We start from the raw sequence: 23,673 nt of genomic DNA on the forward strand, positions 1-23,673 counted from the left end.
TTGATTTCATTTTTCTTGACTAATGCGCTTTTTTTTATTTAATCAGCAGCATGTCACTTTTAGCCGTTTTGTAGCATTTTTTCACCCATAGAAAGCAATAAGAAAGTGGAAAAACATTTAGCAAAAACGCAACATACGTTTTTCGGTGAATACTACTAACTTTGTGAAGCATGTACTGTGGACAACACACATGTAATCAGCACCTAAAACGTATTGCCCAAAAAAAAGTAAAAAACGCTGCAAAACTGGAGTTTTATATGCTTTGTCTTTACTGCTAAGAAACCAGGATTTGGCTACATAAAAAAATGCATGAAAAATAACACTAAGGGTGTGTGCACACGCTGCGGATCCGCAGCGGTTTTGGCCCTGCGGATCCGCAGCAGTTTCTGCTGCGTTGTACAGTACCTTTATTTTCTATGTAAAATGAAAACCGCAGTGCAGATACTGCGGAATTTTCTGGGGTTTCAAATCCGCAGAAAGAAATGACATGTCAATTCTTTCTGCGTATCCCGCTGCGGTTTACCATCTCCTCCATTGTAGAGATGAAAAACCGCAGGGCAAACCCGCAGGTCTCCTGACCTGCGGATTTACCTGCGGATTTTACTAAATCCGCGGGAAAGAATCCGAAGAGCATTCCGCAGCGTGTGCACACACCCTAAGTGTGAACACAGCCTAGCTCAGCTGTGCTACTTTGGCAGCTAGGCTCCCAGAAATCATGTTTCTTCTCCCACTTTAGAAATTCCTCTGCCATCTGGAAAGTGTTTCATATCTTCTAATAAACAAAAAGGGAAGAGAAGAGAAAATATTACCATAAATTAACCCCGGACAGACAGAGCTCCAAGGTGGCACTTTATATGCATCAGGGGCCCATCATGGCAGCGGAGTCCACCTTATTAGGTGCAGCAGGATTGTGTATGCTAGTTGTAGGAGGACAAGTTTCCATTTGGCACAATCATGATAATACAAGAGATTACCTGTTGTTTTGCATAGAACTGCAGATAAGCCCATGGTTAACTCACACAGGGAGATTTACATGAATCACAGTAAATGACAATCTCTGCTCTGCTACATCTACAATAAAATCTCTACTAAGCATAAAAAGATCATACTAACAAATATATGACGAATCAGATTACGCTATGGTGCCAAGAAGTGACCATTCATCAAACATGCAGCCTATGGCAAGCATTGTACGTGCCAAATAAGCTCTGCGGGCAACTTGCATTGGCTCGGTTATGCTGAACAGTCAAGACCTCACACAGCCCCTAAGTTCTGGGGAAGTATCCATTTTACTTGAGTAGTGCCGATGCATATCTTGGCGTGGGCAATGCTCTACAGGTCTACGCTTTTTTTTTCTTTTGCATAGAAAAGTAAACCTAAAATACAGGGGGGGGGGGGGGGGGGGGGCAAAGAATGGCGCTGGCAGAACCTTCAGCGGATGCAAAACAGCTCATTTATCCATTCATTTATTATCTATTTTGCATTTGCTGACAAGACCTGAAAGGGCAGTCCCTTCCGCTGAATACATGGACATGATATTGTGTCGGGAAAAATTCCACCAGCGCCGCGTTGTACGCCTGTCTGCCAGCGGATAAATATCTACAAACACATACAAACCATGGGGGAGGAGGAGGTGGGCACAGGGGGCAGAGCAGGGCAAGTAGAAAGGATTGAGAAATGAACATTCAGAGGAAATGGAAAAACTCAAGAGGAAAACAAATTATCTATTAATGGGAGAAATGAAGGCGTCATGGGAACAAAGGAGAAAACCGTGATCGAGGGGTGGATATACATATACAGGTGTGGAATAATTGCTGCAAAGTAAGCGTGATATAAAAAATAGGAGTGATAATTTATACAGAAATCTAAAATCACATCAATATTTGGTGTGACTGTCCACAGGGTCTTCAAAACCACATCAATTCTTCTAGGTACACTTGTACTTGATCAGTTTTTGAAAGAGCTCAGCAGGTAGGTTGTTCCAAACATCTTGGAGAACTAATCGCAGATCTTCTCTGGATTTCACTTGTGTAAATCCTTTGGTCTTTTCATATAATAACAGACAGATTCAAGGATGTGGAGATTAGAGCTCTGTATCATCACTTCCAGAAATACTTGTTTACACTGAAGATCATTCTCAATGAAATTGGCTGTATGTTTGGGTCGTTCTCTGACTGTAGAATACATTTGTCTCCCTGATGGTTTTACATGATGGATAAGTATCTTCCTGTATTTCTCAGCATTAAGGAAGCCATTAATTCTGACCAAATCCCCAAGTCCATTCTCTGAAATTCAGCCCCAAACATTGCAATGAGCCTCCACCATGCTTTACTGCTCCTCCAGACTCATTATTGTACTATCTCCAGCTCTTCTGCTAACAAACTGAATTCTGTGAAATTCAAGTATTTCACACTTTGACTCTTCAGTCCAAAGCACCTGCTGCCATTTTGCCACTGCCTATGTTTCCAGGTATAGTTGAGTCTCTGGTCTTTGTTTCCATGAAGAATACAAGGCTTTTCAACTGTAATTCCTCTTCATGAAGACCACATCTGGCCCGACTTATCCAAACAGTAGATGGGTGTAGTCCCACTGGTTGTTGTTAGGTCTAAGTTGATGAAACTGATGGATATCGAAGGGAAGTAAGCATGATGTGTCTCATCTACTGAACAAGCTTCTTTGGTAGATCACTACGTCTATAGTTCTCTGCTTTGAAATCCTTGCCTGGGAGAGACTTTGCTGATGCAGTATAACTACCTTGTGTCTTGTTGCTTTGCTGAATCTTACCATGGTATTTGACCTGTGACATAAAACTGTCTTACACAACCTCACCTTTGCAGTTTTAAATCCCCTACACATCTATTTGTGTATCAGTTAATGATTGTGCTTAAACCTATATATGAAAATGATGATCATGATCACCTGTTTGGTATAATTGGTTACTCCAACACTTGACTATAATACTAAATCTCTAAGTGTACTTAGAAAAATTGATGCGGTTTTGAAGGTAAAGGAAGGTCACCAACTATTGAATTGATTTAGATTTCTCTTTTGTTTATTTATTTTGAGTAAAAAAAACAATTATCACTTCAATTTTGGAAATCATTCTCAATTTGTAGAAATTTTTTTTTCCACACCTGCGTAAAAGGTCTGCTCACTACTGTAAATGGGGCAAAGTGTCAATTTTACTACCTGCTTTACCTGTTTTCTGGAAATAAAAATATTCCTTGGTTACTCCTCTTGGTAATAATAATAATAATAATAATCTTTATTTATATAGCGCCAACATATTCCGCAGCGCTTTACAGTTTAACAGTTTCAAAACACAAGTCATAAGTAACAACGCTAACAATACAATAATTGTTGTACAATAATACAATTATACAATTGGTAACTTACGGATAAATTGACTACTTTTCTCTTTTGTCAGTAGGTAAAGTCCCAACTTACAACCAGTACCAAAAAATGTGACTATGTGGAAACACAACCTATTGTTACACTCAATTGTGAAGAGCTGTTCCTCTATTACTCCTCCTGGAGATAATTCAATTCCCAAGTGAGGATATTTTAAGGAAATTTGTGTCAGCAATGATGTTTTAGGCTGATAAGTGTGTTGGCTACTTACGATGTTCTAAAATTTCTCTCAACAAAAGGAAAAGAAAGAAGTAGAATGACGGGGTGTACTCACTTAATGAGGAACCCGAGCAGCTTGGAATAGGCAGATGACAGCGCATAACATTTAGTAACCTGTTGACATGTGCAACACTCGGGACGGCTCATCCCGTGCTCAGAGACACTCCCCTCTCACCGCCACGCAACTGGGTTATTAGCCAAGATCTGTAGAAATAGATTAACCCCTCCTCTGCTGAAGGTGAATGGATTCAGAAATATGGCTGTATAAAAAACACATAACTACATACTTGAGCCACTCAGTGTCTATGGAAAGCAGCGAGTCAACTCCTAAGGACTTGGGCAAAGCCATAAGGAGTGAAGAGATGGTGGAAGAGCAGGCCAAATGGGTCCAAGGGGCCCTGCGACACATACTGGACATGTTGGAGCAAAAACTAAATTAAAACCACCAGAAAACCAATTTTCAATAGACAGATAGATAGACTTGTAGCTTTAATCCTTCACTTGCAAAGCTGATAACACATTTTGCGGTGTTACAGTTACCGAAAGTCAGCCCATTGCTATGGCCAATTGGGAGTGGGCCGAGCGTCGCCCGTGGCTGCGCTGTCTGGCCCTATCCTAACACTGCGTTTACATGCAACCATCATGCTGTGACTTTTAAATCGCAACAGACCTGTGCCAACGTGGTGTTTTCACCATTTCCCTGCAAAATCCCTTAGCTGCCATAACGATCGGCTGTGCCGTCTTGCAGGTGGACCAGCTGTTTCCGTGCAAGTTTAAGTAAATGTGCAAGGAATCAGCAGAAAGACTGCAGTGGCACACGTCTGCTGTGGATAGAATCCCCAGCATTACAGCTACATGTGAACACAGCCAAACAGCACACAATTGTCTTATGTAATAATCAAAGGTTTAATTGTGTGAGACAAAGCACATTAACTACGTGGACTGGCTAGGGAGTTGTTCTTTGATGTTTAGTTCATATTAGAAAAGCTGAGCAAAAACATTTTTAGGACCCTACAAGGGAGTTCCTAAGCCTCTGGACCAGTGGCAAACGACCAACATGGCTGCTGGACAAAAGTGCTTTAAACTTCTTGCTCAACTCTACATGCTAGAAATATGGCCACATCAAGAGATTAGTGTAAAAAGCTAAGTAAAAAAATGTATACAGAAAGATATAAAGCCACTGAGTGTTCCTAGAGATACAGATAGAAGCAGGGTTCCTAAGTTCCAGGTCATAGGAACTCTGGCTATAATATCTGGACGTGGCAGAAAGATGTTCCCAGATTTCTTAAGAGGCAGGTGGTCAAAAACCCCATTGAGAGACTGCAAAGCACCTCAAGTGAGATTAGGTGGCAGCAGTAAGGTGCATACTAAACACTGATAGTCTCCAGGCCTGAACAACATAAACATACAGATCTATTGACCCGAAAGCAAGAAAATTTGTTCAGAATCATAAAAATAACACAGGCATTTTGGGATTCTGCTCTACGGAGCAGTGACACAAAACTGGTACTTTCGAGCTTCTGGATCAGTGGTATGTCTGCAAGAGCAAGAATGAAATATACATTGAAAAAAAACACCCTGCCTACATTGAATCATGGCGGGAGCTCTGTGATGCCCAGTGAAGCATGGCGGGGAGTCGGTGATGCCTACAAAGCATGATGGGGGCTCGGTGATGCCTACAGCAAAGCATGGTGGGGGCTCGGTGATGCCTACAGAAAAGCATGGCTGGGGCTCGGTGATGCCTACAGAAAAGCATGGCAGGGGCTCGGCGATACTCTGGGATTGCTAGACTTCCTCTGGTACTCAAAATCTGCAGCGTATGGAGGACAAGATGGATTTAATCAAGCAACAGGAATCTTACAAGAAAACATCATGCCTATTGTGAGGAAGCTGAGGTTTGAGTGTCACAGGACCTTCCAACAGGACAACCATTCCAAGTATACCCAAGTCCACGAAAGCTTATTTTTACTGGAAGTTCCGGAAGACTCTTGAGTGGCTATCATAGTTACGTGACAAACCAAATAGATCATTTTTAGTGGAGTCTGAAGAAAGCAGCAAACACAAATTATTTAACTGGAGGCCACTGCCAATGAGGAATGGACTAAGATTTCTCAGGAAAGCTTCCAAAAGATGGTGTCTCGCCATGCTTCACAGCCAAGGAGTTCTCTACCATGCACAAAGGACTCTTGTCATGCAGAGGGCAAGTAATTCTGAGACTGGAGAATTCAGTAAAAGTGGCCTTTTGGGTTCAATTTGGAGAAACCACTCGCTCTATTACTTTTGAGATATTTACATTGTTCTCATTTGACTTGCAATAAACCAACAGCACAAAGTTTGTAAATGTTGATAAACCGAATTTACATTGTGGGATGAATACATTTTTTAACTGTATTAAAATAATGAAATGATATTCTGTCCGTTTGTCCCCCACCCCTCCCAACTGTTTATATGTGCATGTTCTGTATGACTTTATCTAAAGACAAGTCCACACAAACGAGGTAGCCAGGCCGTCCTTCAGATACCGAGGAATCACTGGACACGGATGCACTCTTGATGGTACTAAAATATTCAGGATTGAGAGTCCTCAGTAGTTGATACCTTTTAATGGCTAACTGAAAAGATGGTAACACATTGCAAGCTTTCGAGACTACTCAGGTCTCTTCATCAGGCTAGACTAATACAAAATCTGAAGTCACATATTTATGCACAATACAGCCTAGAAAAAATGCAATAGATAAGACAAGTGACGTGAAGCAGAACTATCAATATGGGAGAGGGAGAAACATAAATATAAACATTGGACCAGTTCATAGATAAGGAGTCTGGATGTTTTATGGTCCTCTGATTGGGGTCTAGTTCTGTGTTGCCCCGCAAGGTTTTAAAAGGAAATTCCTTAATTGATGTAAAAAGACATAAATCCATGCGACACATTCATTCCAGCACTGAGAGTGTCAAAGTTCGTCATAAATTTGTACTCCCAAACTCGTCTCTCTCTCTGAGATGTGAAGTTACCTTTCAATACCAGTAATTTCATATCCATGATGGTACTAAAGCATTTCCCAAAAAGTCCATCTCCTCAGCTCTATTCCTTGCCTGGCCGGCTTTGGTTCTTCACTTGCATTATTTCTTTTGTTGTGTAGAGACAACCTCCCGACACGCTCACATTGCACAATAGAATATTTCTTAACTCCATAAGATAAATCACATCACATGTTCACATCCACAGGGGACAAAACATTTCCTGAATCTGAGATGCCCGGGCATTTGTGGTGAACTCTGCGCATTACTATGTAGTACCGTGCCCCCCTACATAAAGCCAATATGGAGGCACGGGTGGTGCTGAAGCGGAATACAGAAGCAGGGACCAAGGAGACTGCCAATGGCGTAAGGTTCCACTTACCGCTAACCATTAAGACACTGGCCAATTCTGAAAAGGCTGGTAGTGATGCCAATGACAGTATCCGGTCGTTTGTGATGTTTTCTCTACACAACATAAGGAATAATGCAAACAAAGCACCAGTGGAGACCAGACATTTTTAAAATTGTGCTGATAATTGTTTGTCAGTCTGTGAATTATGAATTATCTACTGTGATAGGTGTAACATTCACCTTTTGGCCTTTTTTTGAGCCTCAAAAGTTGGGTATAAATACGGTAGTTGGACTGCACAAGGTCAACCATGATCTGAAGAAGAGGTACAAACACCCTAAAACGCGTTATTTGTTAAGCAAGTATGTATTGAAGCAATGTATCGGACTAGACATTTGTGTATTGGAAAAGTGCAACATCCTGGGAGTTTTCTGGTGGGTTTTACCCACATTTCTCGTTCCAGATGATCAATATAGCAATCGTCAATGGTTGATGCGTTCAAAGGATCTCTTCCAAAAAAAATGCGTAGGTTTTTGTGCCTCCACACAAGCTGATAGGGTGAGCACCATTCTTTGGTAGGGGCACTTATCATCCCAAATAATTCTACCCAAGAAGTTCCCTGTCAAGTACTGCCAGCTATGAACAGTGACCCGTGGCCCCCAGACTAAAACTCTCAATATTCTAGGACATGCCGAGTGTAATTCTCAAATGGAAACCATTAGGGTGTGCGCACACACTGCGGATTGTCCTGCGGAAGTTTCCATGTGGATTTGTGTAAATCCGCAGGAGAACCGCAGGTCAAAACCGGTTTATCTGCAGATTTTCTGCGGTTTAGCCTGCGGGTTTCCCCTGCGGTTTGACACCTGCCATGGAGCAGGTGCCAAACCGCAGCGGAATCTGCACAAAGAATTGACATGCTGCAGTTTTGAAACCGCGGAAAATTCCGCACCGTGTGCACTGCGGATTTCTATTTCCATTGATTTTAATGGTACTGTACACCGCAGCAGAAACTGCTGCGGATCCGCAAGACCAAAACCGCTGCGGATCCGCAGCGTGTGCACACACCCTTATTGTACCACAGTGGATCACACATGATCTAGCTTCCCATGGACACTGAAACGCAAATCGGCTTTCAGAATTTGCAGATTAATGTCCCACTTCTTTCAGGTGGATCTACCTGTCTAAATGTCGCTGTAGTTTTGGAATAGTACTCAAGTCATGAGGCTTAAGATGAATAGCATTATGCATCAATTTCACATACAGTGGGTGCGGAAAGTATTCAGACCCCTTTACATTTTTCACGCCGTTTCATTGCAGCCATTTGGTAAATTCAAAAAAGTTCATTTTTTTCTCATTAATGTACACTCTGCACCCCATCTTGACTGAAAAAAATACAGAAATGTCGACATTTTTTGCAAATTTATTGGGGTTACTGTATATTTATCACATACATTGGAGCTGCTGTATATTCATCACATATGAGATACTGGGGGGCTGCTGTATATAAATTGCATAGGGGACACTAAAATTGCTGTGTATACTTTATAGGATACACTGGGGCTGCTGTATATACTTCACATAGGAGATACAGGGGCCGCTGTATACAATGGGGTAAATAAGTATTTGATCCCTTGATGATGTTGTTAGTTTGCCCACTGACAAAGACATGAACAGTCAATAATTTTAAAGGTAGAATCACATTGTAAAAATTATATAAATTTATTTGCATTTTGCAGTGAGAAATAAGTATTTGATCCCCTACCAACCTTTAAGTGTTCTGGCTCCTACAGACTAGTTAGACGCTCCTAATCAATTCGTTATCTGCGTTAAAGACAGCTGTCTTACATAGTCACCATTATAAAATACTCCTGTCTACAGACTCAATTAATGAGTCAAACTCTAACCCATACAACATGGGCAAGACCAAAGAGCTTTATAAGGATGTAAGTAAGGGACAAGATGATAGACCTGCACAAAGATGGAATGGGCTACAAAACAATAAGTAAGACACTGGGAGAGAATGAGACAACTGTTGGTGCAATAGTAAGAAATTGTATGCAGCAGCCCCTGTATCTCCTATGTGATGTATATACAGCAGCCCCAGTGTATCCTATAATATATACACAGAAATTTTAGTGTCCCCTATGCAATGTATATACAGCAGCCCCAGTGTTTCCTATGTGATGAATATACAGCAGCCCCAATGTATGTGATGTATATACAGTAACTCCAATGTATCCTATGATGTATGCACATCAATTTCAGTGTCTCCTATGTTATGTATATACAGCAGCCCAAGTGTCTCCTGTGTGATGTATGCACAGCAGAGTCTCAGTGTCTCCTATATGGGGTATATTCAGCCTTCTTGGTGTATTTTTTATGATGTATATATTTCAGTCTCTGTCACCTATGTAATGTATAAACAGCAGAGTCTATTCTTTGTGATGTATACACAGCAGAGTCTCCTACGTGGCGATGTATACAGTAGTGTCGGGATATCCTATGTGATGTATACAGCTGTCTCTGTGCATACCCTGCTGGTCTCACCTACTATCATTGTTCCCTTAAGGTTCTTTTTACATTTACTGTGTTTTTGCTGGCCGTTTTAATACGGCACGCAAAAATTAGTTGGAGCGCCGTGTGCCGTATGGCCGTATTTGTGGCCGTGAAAAAAGATCACACCTTCTCGATCTTTTTCACAGCTTATGAACACGGCCCCCATTGAAAATCAATGGGGCCGCAAAAACAACAGAAGTTGTTTTTGCGGTGCACCGTCACTTCCGGTTTTGCGGAACGCCATTTTTCCCGAAAATACTTCTTCAGTAGTATTGGAAACCTGAAAAACGGTGATCCACGAGGTTTTTTGCGGTCCGTTATTGCGGCGGAACGGCCCGCAAAAAAAACCGTAAGCGTAAATGAAGCCTTATTAAAGCAGAAATAACAGACCGTTTTAAAAATCTGGGCAAACAAAAAAAAGTAACCAATCACAGAGCAGCTTTCATTTGTCAAGAGCAGGATACAAAATGCAACCTGTGATATGACTGGTTGCTATGGAAAGCAACTCTTTGTATTGGTTTCATAGATCTTCACCTATTTAGCTGCAAGTGAAACCTACAAAGGAATAGGGAGGGTAGGTGGAGCTGGGTGAGGAGGAGTCAGAGCTGCCACAAGGGATTTGATGAATGATGATGTCATCCGGTTGATCACAGGAAGTCACAGACTGACTTCCTATACACACAGTCAATGTACTGGACTGGTTGTCACACTGGAGATTATGTGACCCAATTTCCTATAATAAGAGAAGGAAATATATAGATGGAACTGAGGTGACATTAAAAAAACGGTGAGAACAAAAAACATTCTCTTGGTAAGTCATTGGCTCTTTAAAGCGCCAGGCACTGCAATCTTCCTCTGAAGCTCCACCAGACGGAGTCGCCTGAAGAGCCGCTGTAAAAACACCATACCGCGATCAATTAGAGGTTACGTAAGAGCAAAAAGTAAACACGGTACACTCATCTGCTGTCTCTCTGCACCATTGTGCATGTTACTTCAGTGAAGGGGATGGCCACTTATGTTGGGGACACACAAGAAGTAACCTTCAGACCTGCCCAATTCTTTAGGCCTAGTCCCAGTAAACAGACTGATCCTGATATATTCAACGGGATGTGCCACCAGAAATCTCTAAGTTTAAGCACCTGTAAGACAATCCCTGGGACACGTCTTTTTAGCCCAATATTGAACTGCACCATGTCCCAGGGGGAATTCTACACTAGTTTCCAGTAAGTCTTCTGCATCGTGATGTGCGGTTCAAAGCCACTCAACTTTTTCACCTCTCACACCAATTTGTGACCCCAGAAGTGCCCTCTATTTACCTGTGACGGCATCGAAAAACTCCTCCTCGCTGTTCATTCTTCTCTGCTGCGGATCAAGCTATCCAGCCGGTTACTGCATCTTCTTCCTGGCTCAGTGCTCCTGTGGGGGGGCGACTTCGGGGAGAACTCCCACCTCACACCCACTGCAACTGGAAAAGAAAGAGGATGAGGTGTACCCAAAGTTCAGAACCAAATGCCATGCTTCAGATATAGACAGCTCAAACGGCGGCAATGGGACACTGGAGAGAGATGGCCCCACCAAGATCTGTCCCATCCGCATGGAGGTTTCTGCCAAAATCAGCAGCCATACCCACCATCAGGCAGTTGTGTTTTCCAGCGAGGCTTCAGTAAAGTGAATGGAGGTGGGCTGCAATATCGTACAAAATAGATTTTTTTTGGTAATCTTGTACAATCCCTTTAAGGCATCATCCTGGATTGAATGCAATTCGAATAACTATTTAAGCATGTCCCTTTAAGAGAGTTCTGTCCTCTCAGTCATTTCTAATCTGGAACCTTTATCTAGAACAAAGTGTTCAACACTGGATCGGCCGCCCGGTGCGATGTCAACCGGCGAGCGCTTAGTAAAAAATCCCCTGAAGGCAATCGCATTAAGATTCCTCCTCTTCACCATCTTTCGCTCTTTTTTTTCCCACAAAACATTACTTTATTTTTGTAAAAGTTTATATCTCACTACAGTTTGCGAGCAACGGTATCCATGACAACCTGTTATTATTATAATGGGGCAGTCATTTTAATTTCCCCAGGGAGGAGATGGTGGGGGGAGGGGGCAAGTGACAACTCAAAAATACATCTTAACCAAAACAGAAAAACAGAAACAGATTTCCCCCGGGCCGAGATATACAAAGAATAGAAATCTTTGTGGCTGGCAAGCGGAAGGGAATAGTAGATATAGCAGAGGTGATCCGGTTGGCGGTTATGTCATGCGCCTCGGCGGCTGTTTACACGAACGCTGCCCGAGGAGCTTTCCATCAGCCAGGCGAGGTAAATCACCGCACAGAAATCTTCGGGTCGTCCTTTTCTATAAAGTTATTTGAAAAAAAGACAATGAATTTCCATGTGACCCTGGGCAGGCTGGGCAACTACCTAAAGGACCAAAATTATAACTTCCACAGTGGGTTGTCAGCCTCCAAGGCCATAAGTCATCTCAGAAGATGGCCTGTCGCTAAGACACTTCACCACTTTGTGATCCCCGGGAGGTCCGACCTTTGGGACCCGAGAGTGTGAAGTGGGCGCAGGGCTGACTGGTTTACCTCAGCGGGTGCCACAGGAGCTTCACTGTGGTGGGAAAAACTGGAGTGAACACAATACTGAGGCCTCGTCTGTCTCAGGACCATTGAGGTCACAAAGTAGTGATGGTATCAGGTCGTTACTTACTGAAACACCTACAAAGTTAAATCCCACTATTCCCATATTACCCAAACAGAAACATGTGCAGTAAGCCCCTTTAAGAACTTTCAAGGCAGTCTGCCACCCCAAAACTTTTATTAATCTCCTACTGCAGGTATATTAAGGACTTGGCGTCTATAAAAACGCAGCCTGTACTGTGGATTTTACTGCTTTTACTGTCAAGAAGAAAAATAAAAGTATTTACTATGTAAATCAAGGATCCTCAGTGCTTCCTTAGCAATCCCAATAGCCCTGTTCACCATTAGCATGAGGCGCACTGCCCCTAAGCTTGTCGCAGGCACACTGGCACTCCTGGAGCCCGGCCGCTCGCTTCAGTCAGGTCAGGAGTGAGGGAGAACAACACATGCGCACTAACACTGCAGTGCCAGTGTGCACGCAGGCAAACAAGCACTATTAATCAAGCTAATAGTGCACAGGGTGCTTGGGCTGGCCATAGGTAGCAACAAGCAGCCCCCATTTACATATTAAATAAGACTTTTCTGGACAGGTTTGGGGATGACCGACTCACTTTAATGGTATCCGTATAGGTTGGCATCCAGATTTACAGGAATACCGGATTTAAAAATAGTCTTCGCTATGCGGAAAAGCTATTGGGGAGTCTAGGAAAGCCGAGTGATTATAAACATGCCGACCATCAGAGAATTCATCCAGCTTTCCCTGAGTCCTGACTGACAATGCAGTGAGAGATGACGTTATCCATGGAGATCCCGTGTAGGATGAGGATCCCCTATAATGAATGACTCATTTTACATATTAAATGCCAAGCCTTTCCCCTCATGTGTATGTATGGGCCAGAGCCAGTGCTCTTGCTGCAAGCGTCCATGACACTGAGGTTCAATTCCACAATGTCACTGGAATTCATGGCAAACCCTTCACCCCGACCCCATTCGTCCGATATGAAGATTATATGAGATGCAGATCAGAGGTGGCCGCACATAAGACGTGGGCTTATCCAGCGGCCACGATTCATCTTTTCTATAGCGCCCGTGGGACGTAACTTATGGTCCAATGTAAACAGTTGCGCATGGAGATAAAGGGACTTCTTATAATGTGTATATCTGGTCCTGGAAAAGATGAGTGACAACTACTATGCCGCAATTATAGCTCCTACTGAGGTAGCTACTCCGTAACCCCGCCACAGGGAATCTGTACCGGTCTTCCCCCTCCTGCACCATGGGGGTCAGCCACATAAATCAGCAATAAGCAGCACTAACGAGACTCGCATGTATAGTAGGTCCCGGTGGGGCAGGACTAGGCAGGGTAAGGTTTCCATTTATAGATGGGACATGTGGGAGCCTTGTGCGCCGTCCGGGAAAACACCATCATCTCTGCCAAGTGAGACACTATGGAGAAAAGTAAACAGCAGCATAGTCACTGCATTCAAGCAGAAAATGTACACAAGAAATGATGCAAGAGGTCAAGGTCACAATACACGGATACCCGACAGTGAAGTGACCCTGAACGCAGAAAGTGATGACAACGTTATATCTGGCCACGGACAATTTATATTAATATCTCAACAGCAGCTGCAAATTTTAATAATTGTCAAACTGTAAAAGTACCATCAGACATCGATCAACTATGAAAAAGGGAATATACCTTTAGGCACATCAGCAGCAAATACACAAAACTCTCTGCAATTTTGCAGCAATGTTTCAGGCTGTGCAGGTCACAGAGCATTGTCTACAATGGATACAACTGTATCTACTGAGAGCAGGACTAACCCAGTACAGATGTAAGGCCACTGACAATACACAAAAGTCTTTTCATTTGCTGACAAAAGTGATCTTGAATAAAATGATCATAGAGAACTTTAAACCAGTAACATAGTAATTAGGTTTTAAAAACCTAAAAAACAAAAAAAAAAGTTTAAATCCTACATTTTTGACAACCCGCAGTCACCACTAGAGGGAGCTCACTGCATACGATTTAGATACTGATCAAGGTAATGACACCGTAAATCATAAGCTCCCTCTAGTGGTGGCTGCAGGCAGAGAGAATTTTATCAATTAAACTGTCTACCCAGGCATTATGGAGCTCCATTTCAAAAACATGATTTTCCGAGAAAGATTATATTAATATATGCACAGAATGCTGGCCCCTAAAACAAGGTGGTGGACATTCACTTAGTTTTTCTGGGAGGGGGGTTTTAAGAGTCTGGGAAATGTGGTGAGCCCTCTGGCCATGATGTTCTCACCTAGCTTTCCTGGGAACAAAAATAAAAAAGTTAAACAAAAGTTTTCATAGCTTAGCAGACAGGGATGACTCCAGAACTTGTACTGGGCACAACTTTATTCTATGGCTCTAATGCGCAACTGTGCTTGACTTCAGCACATTGTGTTACTGACAGATCAGGAGCCGCTCAGCTATTGAGTATAATGAAGGATCACGATCAAACCACAGGTATCTGCAAATATACCTTGTTTCAGTATACCACCCTACCCACGCCCTCCGTTCTGCTGATGACCTGAGGTTAGCATCCTCAATAATCAGAACCTCCCACTCCCGTCTCCAAGACTAAACACGTGCTGCGCCAATTCTTTGGAATGCACTTCCCAGGTCAATACGATTAGTCCCCAAACCCTACAATTTTAAGCGTGCCCTGAAAACGCATTTATTCAGACTGGCCTATCGCCTCAACACATTAACCTAATCTATCCCTGTGTGGCATAGTCAAAAGTTTTACTATAACCAGGTTCCCCGCATCATGTTCCCACATGCTTTATGCATCCACTAGCCCTCTGTGTCTGTACTGTTACACACTTAACACTATGGCTGGTCCATAGAATCAGGGCAACCGTTACCACCCACCTTTCGTGTCTACCTCTTTCCTCATAGACTGTAAGATTGCAAGCAGGGCCCTCATTCCTCTTGGTATTTGTTATAATCTATGTGATTATTGTTATGCTGTAATGTCTATTGTCTGTACAAATCCCCTCTGAAATGTAAAGTGCTGCGGAATATGTCGGCGCTATAGAAATAAAATTTATTATTATTATTAATAATACCCGAGGCCATAATGTACAGAAACTCCCGGTAGGAAAAGGGGGGGGAGGGGTATTGCAATATATATATATCTGGTAAAAATTAAGAGACCACTGCAAATTTTTCAGTTTGTCTGATTTTTCTCTTTATAGGTATATTTTTGAGTAAAGTGTAAATTGCTCTTTTATTCTATAAGCTACTGACAACATGTCTTTGAATTTCCGAGCACTAAATTTGGTATTTATTTTCAGAAAACGAGGAATGGTCAAAAGAACAAAAAAATGCAGTGCTTGCAGACCTCAAATAATGCTAAGAAAACAAGTTCATAATCATTTAGAAACAACAATACTTTACTAATGTTTTAACTTAAGGTACTGTCACACTTAGCGATGCACCAGCGATCCCGACCACGATATGACGCGGTCAGGATCGCTGGTACATCGCTAAGTGGTCGCTAGTGAGCTGCCACACAGGCAGATCTCACCAGCGACATCGCTGGGGACGGGGGTCGCTACTTACCTGTCACACCAGGCGATCCTGCGTCCTCCCGCCCGCGTCCACATGTCGCTCGTCGTCACAGCAGGAAGCGCCTCAGGAAGCTGACGACGAGAAACAGTCCAGGACATTCTCGCGCGATCAGCGATAACCAGCGGGGGAGCGGTCGGAGGCAAGTATCAGACATAGCGATATCGCTAGCAATATCGCTATAACGTCACAAAAACCAGTGACGTTATAGCGATATTGCTAGCGATATCGCTAGCGATATCGCTATGTGTGACAGGCCCTTTAGGAAGAGTTCAGAAATCTATATTTTGTGGAATAACCATGATTTTTAATCACAGCTTTCATGTGTCTTGGCATGCTTTCCACCAGTATTTCACGCTGCTTTTGGGTGACCTTATACCACTCCTTGTACAAAAATGTAAGCAGTTCTTCTTTGATTGATGGCTTGTGACATTCCATCTTCCTCTTGATTCAGGTCTGGAGAATGGACTGCCCATGACAGGGAATTGATGTGGTGGTCCTTCATCCACACATTGATTGACCTAGCTGTGTGGCATGGTGCATTGTTTTGCTGGAAAAATCAGTCCTCAGAGTTGGGGAACATTGCCTGAGCAGAAAGAATCAACTGTTTTTCCAGGTTAACCTTGTATGTGGCTTGAGTCATACGTCCTTCGCAAAGATTAACCTGCCCAATTCCAGCCTTCCTGAAGCATCCCCAGCTCATTACAGATCCTCCACCAAATTTCGCAGTGGGTGCAAGACACGCTCCAGGTCTCCGACTAACCATTAGGGTGTGTGCACACATTGCGGATTCTGCTGCGGATCCACAGTGGATTTGGCCCTGCAGATCCACAGCAGTTTCTGCTGCGTTGTACAGGAAAGATGTATACCCTGATAATAGGCAGTGCTTCATCTTCATCAGACATAGACTAATACAACATCTGAAGAGTCACATATTTATGCACAATACAGCACAATACAGCACAGAAAAAATGCAATAGATGAGACAAGTGAAGCAGAATTATCATTATCAGTCTATGCCTGATGAAGATACCTGAGTAGTCACGAAAGCTTGCACTGTGTGACCATCTTTTCAGTTAGCCATTAAAAGTATCAACCACTGAGGACTCTCAATTCTGAATATTTTGCTGCGTTGTACAGTACCCTTTTAGTCTATGTAAATCGAAAACCGCAGTGCCCATGGTGCGGAATTTTCCATGCGGATTTGCTGCGGATTTAAATCTGCAGAAAGTCAAATTCTTTGTGCGGATTCCGCAGCGGTTTGGCACCTGCTCCATGACAGGTGTCAAACCGCAGGGGAAAACCGCAGGCTAATCTAATATATAAACTCAAGTGTGTGTATGTATGTGTGTATGTCCAGGATAGGCATCTGCACCGTAGCAGCTACAGCCACAAAATTTGGCACAGTCACACGTCTGGACCCCGAGAGTGTCCTAGGCTATGTTGTGAGGCGAAATTTTAACCCTGCGCGTTCCAATTCACCAATTTTGCCCCTATCTACATAATGGGGAAAAAGTGTGTGTGTATCAAGCCCCGCCCCTCATTATGATGTCATAATGGTTGCCATGGCGACGCTGATGTTACATAGGTCGCAAACGCTGCCGCTCATTATGATGTCATAATGGTTGACTATGGGATGGAGGCTGTGTGATGGGTATATGGGCACTGGACTATGGGATGGAGGATATGTATGATGGGTATATGGGCATGGGACTATGAGATGAAGGATGTGTGATGGGTATATGGGCACTCGACTATGGGTTGGCAAATATGTATGATGGTTATATGGGCATGGGACTATGGGATGGAGGATGTGTGATGGGTATATGGGCACTCGACTATGGGATGGAGGATATGTATGATGGGTATATGGGCACGGGCCTATGGGATCGTGGATATGTATGATGGGTATATGGGCACGGGACTATGGGATGGAGGATATGTATGATGGGTATATGGGCATGGGACTATGAGATGGAGGATGTGTGATGGGTATATGGGCACTCGACTATGGGATGGAGGATATGTATGATGGGTATATGGGCACGGGCCTATGGGATTGCGGATATGTATGATGGGTATATGGGCACGGGACTATGGGATGGAGGATAATTATAATTTGCTATAACTAACCGCAGTTAGTTACTATGCCCGGGCAGCGCCGGGCTCTTCAGCTAGTCCACAATAAATCTGCAGATAAACCGCAGGTCTTTTGACCTGCGGATTTACTTGCGGATTAAGACAAATCCGAGCTGAAAATTCTGCAGCAGAATCCGCAACGTGTGCACACACTTTTAGACGACGAGGTGTTGGGCAAAGCTGAAAATTAGACTCAGAGAAGATTACCTTATCCCGGTCAGTGGAGTGTCATTTTCGCCCTCTGCCGGTTTGTAGCTTTGTTGTCCCAATATCTGCTGCTTGACCTTGTTGTAATGGACTGCTGTCTTAGAAGTTTTAAGGATGGAAGCAACATGATGCTCACCGTATCCCTCTGCTAGTAAAGCCAGAATTTGGCCCTTCTTTTCCTCACTCAAGACTTTTCTTTTCAACTCCTTTGGCATGGTTAAAAGTTATTTTTTCATTTTTATTACTTTTCGGAAATTACTAGCACTTGTTTTGCCATCCAGCTTGTCATATTGCAAGACGATTGTGAACAGCACAGCAGGATTTTTTATACTTTCCTTCGTTAAATAGGATTTGGTTCAGGCGATCACCTAATCAGAAGCACATTAGGTAGAATGAGGTGTACTCTAGTTGGAATTCAACCGACACTGGAATGGAAGTCAGACATGTAGAGAAGATAATTTTTGGCAGAGCTGTATGTATGTATGTATAATATATATATATATATATACACACACACACATACATATATATACACACACACACACACACAATTTGAACGCCAAAAGGCCTGTCCTGTTTATTTCCAAGTGAGATACAGTTGTGGCCAAATACAGTTGTGACCAAAAGTATTGACACCCCTGCAATTCTGTCAGATAATACTCAGTTTCTTCCTGAAATTGATTGCAAACACAATTTCTTTGGTATTATTATCTTCATTTAATTTGTCTTAAATGAAAAAAAACACAAAAGAGAATGAAGCAAAAAGCAAAACATTGATCATTTCACACAAAACTCCAAAAATGGGCCAGACAAAAGTATTGGCACCCTCAGCCTAATACTTGGTTGCACAACCTTTAGCCAAAATAACTGCGACCAACCGCTTCCGGTAACCATCAATGAGTTTCTTACAATGCTCTGCTGGAATTTTAGACCATTCTTTGGCAAACTGCTCCAGGTCCCTGATATTTGAAGGGTGTCTTCTCCAAACTGCCATTTTTAGATCTCTCCACAGGTGTTCTATGGGATTCAGGTCTGGACTCATTGCTGGCCACCTTAGAAGTCTCCAGTGCTTTCTCTCAAACCATTTTCTAGTGCTTTTTGAAGTGTGTTTTGGGTCATTGTCCTGCTGGAAGACCCATGACCTCTGAGGGAGACCCAGCTTTCTCACACTGGGCCCTACATTATGCTGCAAAATTTGTTCGTAGTCTTCAGACTTCATAATGCCATGCACACGGTAAAGCAGTCCAGTGCCAGAGGCAGCAAAGCAACCCCAAAACATCAGGGAACCTCCGCCATGTTTGACTGTAGGGACCGTGTTCTTTTCTTTGAATGCCTCTTTTTTTCTCCTGTAAACTCTATGTTGATGCCTTTGCCCAAAAAGCTCTACTTTTGTCTCATCTGACCAGAGAACATTCTTCCAAAACGTTTTAGGCTTTTTCAGGTAAGTTTTGGCAAACTCCAGCCTGGTTTTTTATGTCTCGGGGTAAGAAGTGGGGTCTTCCTGGGTCTCCTACCATACAGTCCCTTTTCATTCAGACGCCGACGGATAGTACGGGTTGACACTGTTGTACCCTCGGACTGCAGGGCAGCTTGAACTTGTTTGGATGTTAGTCGAGGTTCTTTATCCAACATCCGCACAATCTTGCGTTGAAATCTCTTGTCAATTTTTCTTTTCCGTCCACATCTAGGGAGGTTAGCCACAGTGCCATGGGCTTTAAACTTCTTGATAACACTGCGCACGGTAGACACAGGAACATTCAGGTCTTTGGAGATGGACTTGTAGCCTTGAGATTGCTCATGCTTCCTCACAATTTGGTTTCTCAAGTCCTCAGACAGTTCTTTGGTCTTCTTTCTTTTCTCCATGCTCAATGTGGTACACACAAGGACACAGGTTGAATCATAGAATCGTAGAGTTGGAAGGGACCTCCTGGGCCATCTGGTCCAACCCCCTGCTCAAAGCAGGATTCGCTAAATCATCCCAGTCAGATGTCTGTCCAGCCTCTGTTTGAAGACTTCCATTGAAGGAGAACTCACCACTACTCGTGGCAGCCTGTTCCACTCATTGATCACTAACGGTCAAAAAGTTTTTTCTAATATCTAATCTGTGTCTCCTCCCATTCAGTTTCATCCCATTGCTTCTAGTCTTTCCTTGTGCAAATGAGAATAAAGTTGATCCTTCTACATGTGACAGCCCTTTAGATATTTGTAGACAGCTATTAAGTCTCCTCTCAGTCTTCTCTTTTGCAAACTAAACATTCCCAAATCCTGCAACCTTTCCTCATAAGACAGGATTTGCAGACTGGTCACTATTCTGGTCGCTCTTTTCTGAACTTGCTCCAGTTTGTTGATGTCTTTTTTAAAATGTGGTGCCCAAAACTGGACACAATATTCCAGATGAGGTCTGACCAAAGAGGAGTAGAGGGAAATAATGACTTCACGTGATCTAGACTGTATGCTTCTGTTAATACATCCTAGAATTGCATTTGCCTTTTTTGCTGCTGCATCACACTGTTGACTCATATTCAGTCTGTGATCTATTAGTATACCCAAGTCTTTTTCACATGTGCTGTCACTTAGCCCTATTCCTCCCATTCTGTATATGCTTTTTTCAATTTTATTGCCCAGATGTAGTACTTTGCATTTCTCCCTGTTAAAAACCATTCTGTTAGTTGCTGCCCACTTCTCCAGTTTAGTTATATCTTTTTGAATCCTCTCTCTCTCTTCTCTAGTATTAGCTATCCCTCCTAGCTTTGTGTCATCAGCAAATTTAATCAGTTTACCCTCAATTCCTTCATCTAAATCGTTGATAAAGATGTTGAACAATACAGGGCCCAGGACAGAGCCCTGTGGTACCCACCCCACTTGAGACATTCTTCCAACTGGATGTGCAGCCATTTACGACCACTCTTTGGGTCCGATCACTAAGCCAATTATGAATCCACCTAACAGTTGCCTTGTCCATTCCATACTTAGTCATTTTTTTCAATAAGGATTGTATGAGAGACTTTGTCAAATGCTTTGCTGAAGTCAAGATATACTATATCTACAGCATTTCCTTGATCCACCCAATCAGTGATTCCATCACAGAAGGAAATTAAGTTAGTCTGACATGACTTATTAGTTACAAACCCACGCTGACTCTGTTTAATCACTTCATTCTTATCCAGGTACTGACATACATGTTGTTTAATAATTTGTTAAAAGATCTTTCCTGGTATAGAAGTCAGACTCACCGGCCTATAGTTGCCTGGGTCCACCTTCTTCCCTTTTTTGAAGATAGGAACAACATTTGCTCTTCTCCAGTCTTCTGGCACTTCTCCCGTTCTCCAAGAATTTTCAAAGATTATGGAGAGGGGTTCAAAAATTTCTTCTGCTATCTCCTTCAGTACTCTGGGGTGTAATTCATCTGGACCTGGAGACTTGAATTCATTTAGGTTAGCTAAGTGTTTCCTCACGGTCTGTTTATAGATATCCTGGATTATTCTATTCCCTTAATAGGACAGTGAAGAACAGTTGATGATACATTTCCTTTCTGAGAGAAAACAGATGCAAAATAGTAATTTAAAAGTTCAGCCTTCTCAATATCCTGTCTTACCATTTCATCATTTTCATCCTGTAAAAATCCTATAGCATCTTTGACTTTTCTTTTACTTTTGACATATCCCCAAAATCCTTTATTATTGCTTTTGACATCTCTTGCAAGCCTCAATTCATTTTCAGCTTTAGCTAATCTGATTTGTGCCCTGCAGGTTCTGCAGACAGCATTATATTCATCTTTAGATATGCCTCCCTCTTTCCATTTTATAAACATTTTTTTCTTCCTTTTTAGCATGTGCTTGAGTTCTATGTTCATCCATCCTGGTTTCCTTAAATGCTTCCTATTCTTCCCTCTTTTCGGAATTGTTAACAACTGTGCTTTGAGCATTTCATTTTTCAAGATTTCCCATCCTTCCTGGACATTTTTGTCTTTAAGGATATCCAGCCATTGGATCCCTCCAATTCTCTTTCTGAATCCCTTAAAATCTGCCTTTCTGAAATCTAACCTTGACGTCTGAGTCTTCACAGGTCTTCCTCCTCTAGTTATCCAAAATTCTAAAATAGCATGGTCGCTACCTCCTAGGGTCCCAGCCACTTTTACCTCCTCAACCATTTCCTCCCTGTTTATAAGGATTAGATCCAAGGTAGCAGTTCCCCTTGTTTTCTCCCCTACCTTTTGGAAGATAAAGTTGTCAGCAGAGAGGATAAGAATTTCCTTGACCTGTTAGTTTTGCCTGAGAGAGATTCCCAACAAATGTCTGGATAGTTGAAATATCCCATGACAACTATGTCATATTTTTTGGAGAACTTGGCCATTTGATGCATAAAGAGTTCATCCATATCTTCAGCTTGCACAGGCGGCCTGTAGTAAATGCCTACAATGGTGTCCTTTCCACTGTTCTGTCCTTGTATTCTTACCCAATCAGTTTCCACAGAACTCCTAGTCTCTGAAGCTTCAATCTCTGTGCAGATGTACGCGTTTCTAACATACAATGCGACACCTCCTCCTCGTTTATCAAGTCTGTTTCTTGCAAATAAGTTGTATCCTTCTAGTCTTGTATTCCAATCATGTGTATTGCCCCACCAAGTTTCAGTGATTCCAATGACATCATATTTTTTTTCCTGTGTTAGTAGTTCCAGTTCTCCTTGTTTGCTGCCCATGCTTTGTGTATTAGTATAGAAACATTTTAGTTTGTGATTGGTTTCTCTTTCTCCAATATTGTTATTAATTAGATTCTTTCGTCTTTGTTCTTCCTTTCCACTTCTAATAGCAGAGTTCTCAATAGCATTTGTCAGGTGTATGGCTTTTTCTGGTCTTTTGCTTCCCTTCCCATGTTGTTCTAGTTTAAAGCTCTCCTTACAAGTGTAGCAAGGCGACTTCCAAATACATGCTTTCCAGTCTTCGTAAGGTGCACCCCATCTCTAGCAAGTAGTCCATCGTATAAGTAATTCACTCCGTGATCCAGAAATCCAAATCTTTGCTGACGGCACCATCGACGTAGCCAGTTGTTCACCTGCAGAATCTTATTCCACCTCCTTGTTCCATGGCCATCCACTGGGAGGATGGAAGAGAAGACCACCTGCGCTCCCAGTTCTTTCACTTTCTTGCCTAAGTCTTCAAAGTCTCTGCAGATGGTTTCCAGGTCATTTCTTGCTGTGTCATTTGTCCCCACATGTAGTAGCAGGAATGGGTAGTCATCTGTAGGTCTGAAGAGTCCTGATATCCTGTCAGACACATGTTTAATTTTTGCACCTGGAAGACAGCACATTTCTCTTGAAGTTATATCCGGTCTGCAGATAGCGGCCTCTGTTCCTCTTAACAGGGAATCCCCCATGACCACCACTCTCCGTTTCTTCTTCACAACATTTTTCTTTCTCCATCCAGGAGGACTCTGAAGGCGTACAAGGTTGCTGTTTGTTGGCAAAGTCTTATCCTGATGTATCTTCATCGTTTTCCTGCGTGAGAGCCTGGTACTGGTTCCT

General features: G+C 42.6%; 1 protein-coding gene across 2 annotated transcripts in view; it reads right to left on the bottom strand.

The window, feature by feature from the left end:
- OSBPL2 (oxysterol binding protein like 2) overlaps window positions 1-23,673 on the bottom strand; it is a 71,801-nt gene that overhangs the window by 32,552 nt on the left and 15,576 nt on the right. Inside the window, exon 2 of one of the 2 annotated variants that reach the window (XM_073580959.1) lies at window positions 10,870-11,018. In XM_073580959.1, the coding sequence (XP_073437060.1) occupies window positions 10,870-10,906 (37 nt within the window). In that variant the 5' untranslated portion in view covers window positions 10,907-11,018. Of the gene's footprint in view, window positions 1-3,685; window positions 3,710-10,869; window positions 11,019-23,673 lie in introns of those variants that run through there. The other variant, XM_073580958.1, reaches the window with a different exon arrangement.

Source organism: Dendrobates tinctorius, unplaced genomic scaffold (assembly GCF_039654945.1).
Source record: "Dendrobates tinctorius isolate UK_male_01 unplaced genomic scaffold, ASM3965494v1 ptg000065l, whole genome shotgun sequence".
Lineage (NCBI taxonomy): Eukaryota > Metazoa > Chordata > Amphibia > Anura > Dendrobatidae > Dendrobates > Dendrobates tinctorius.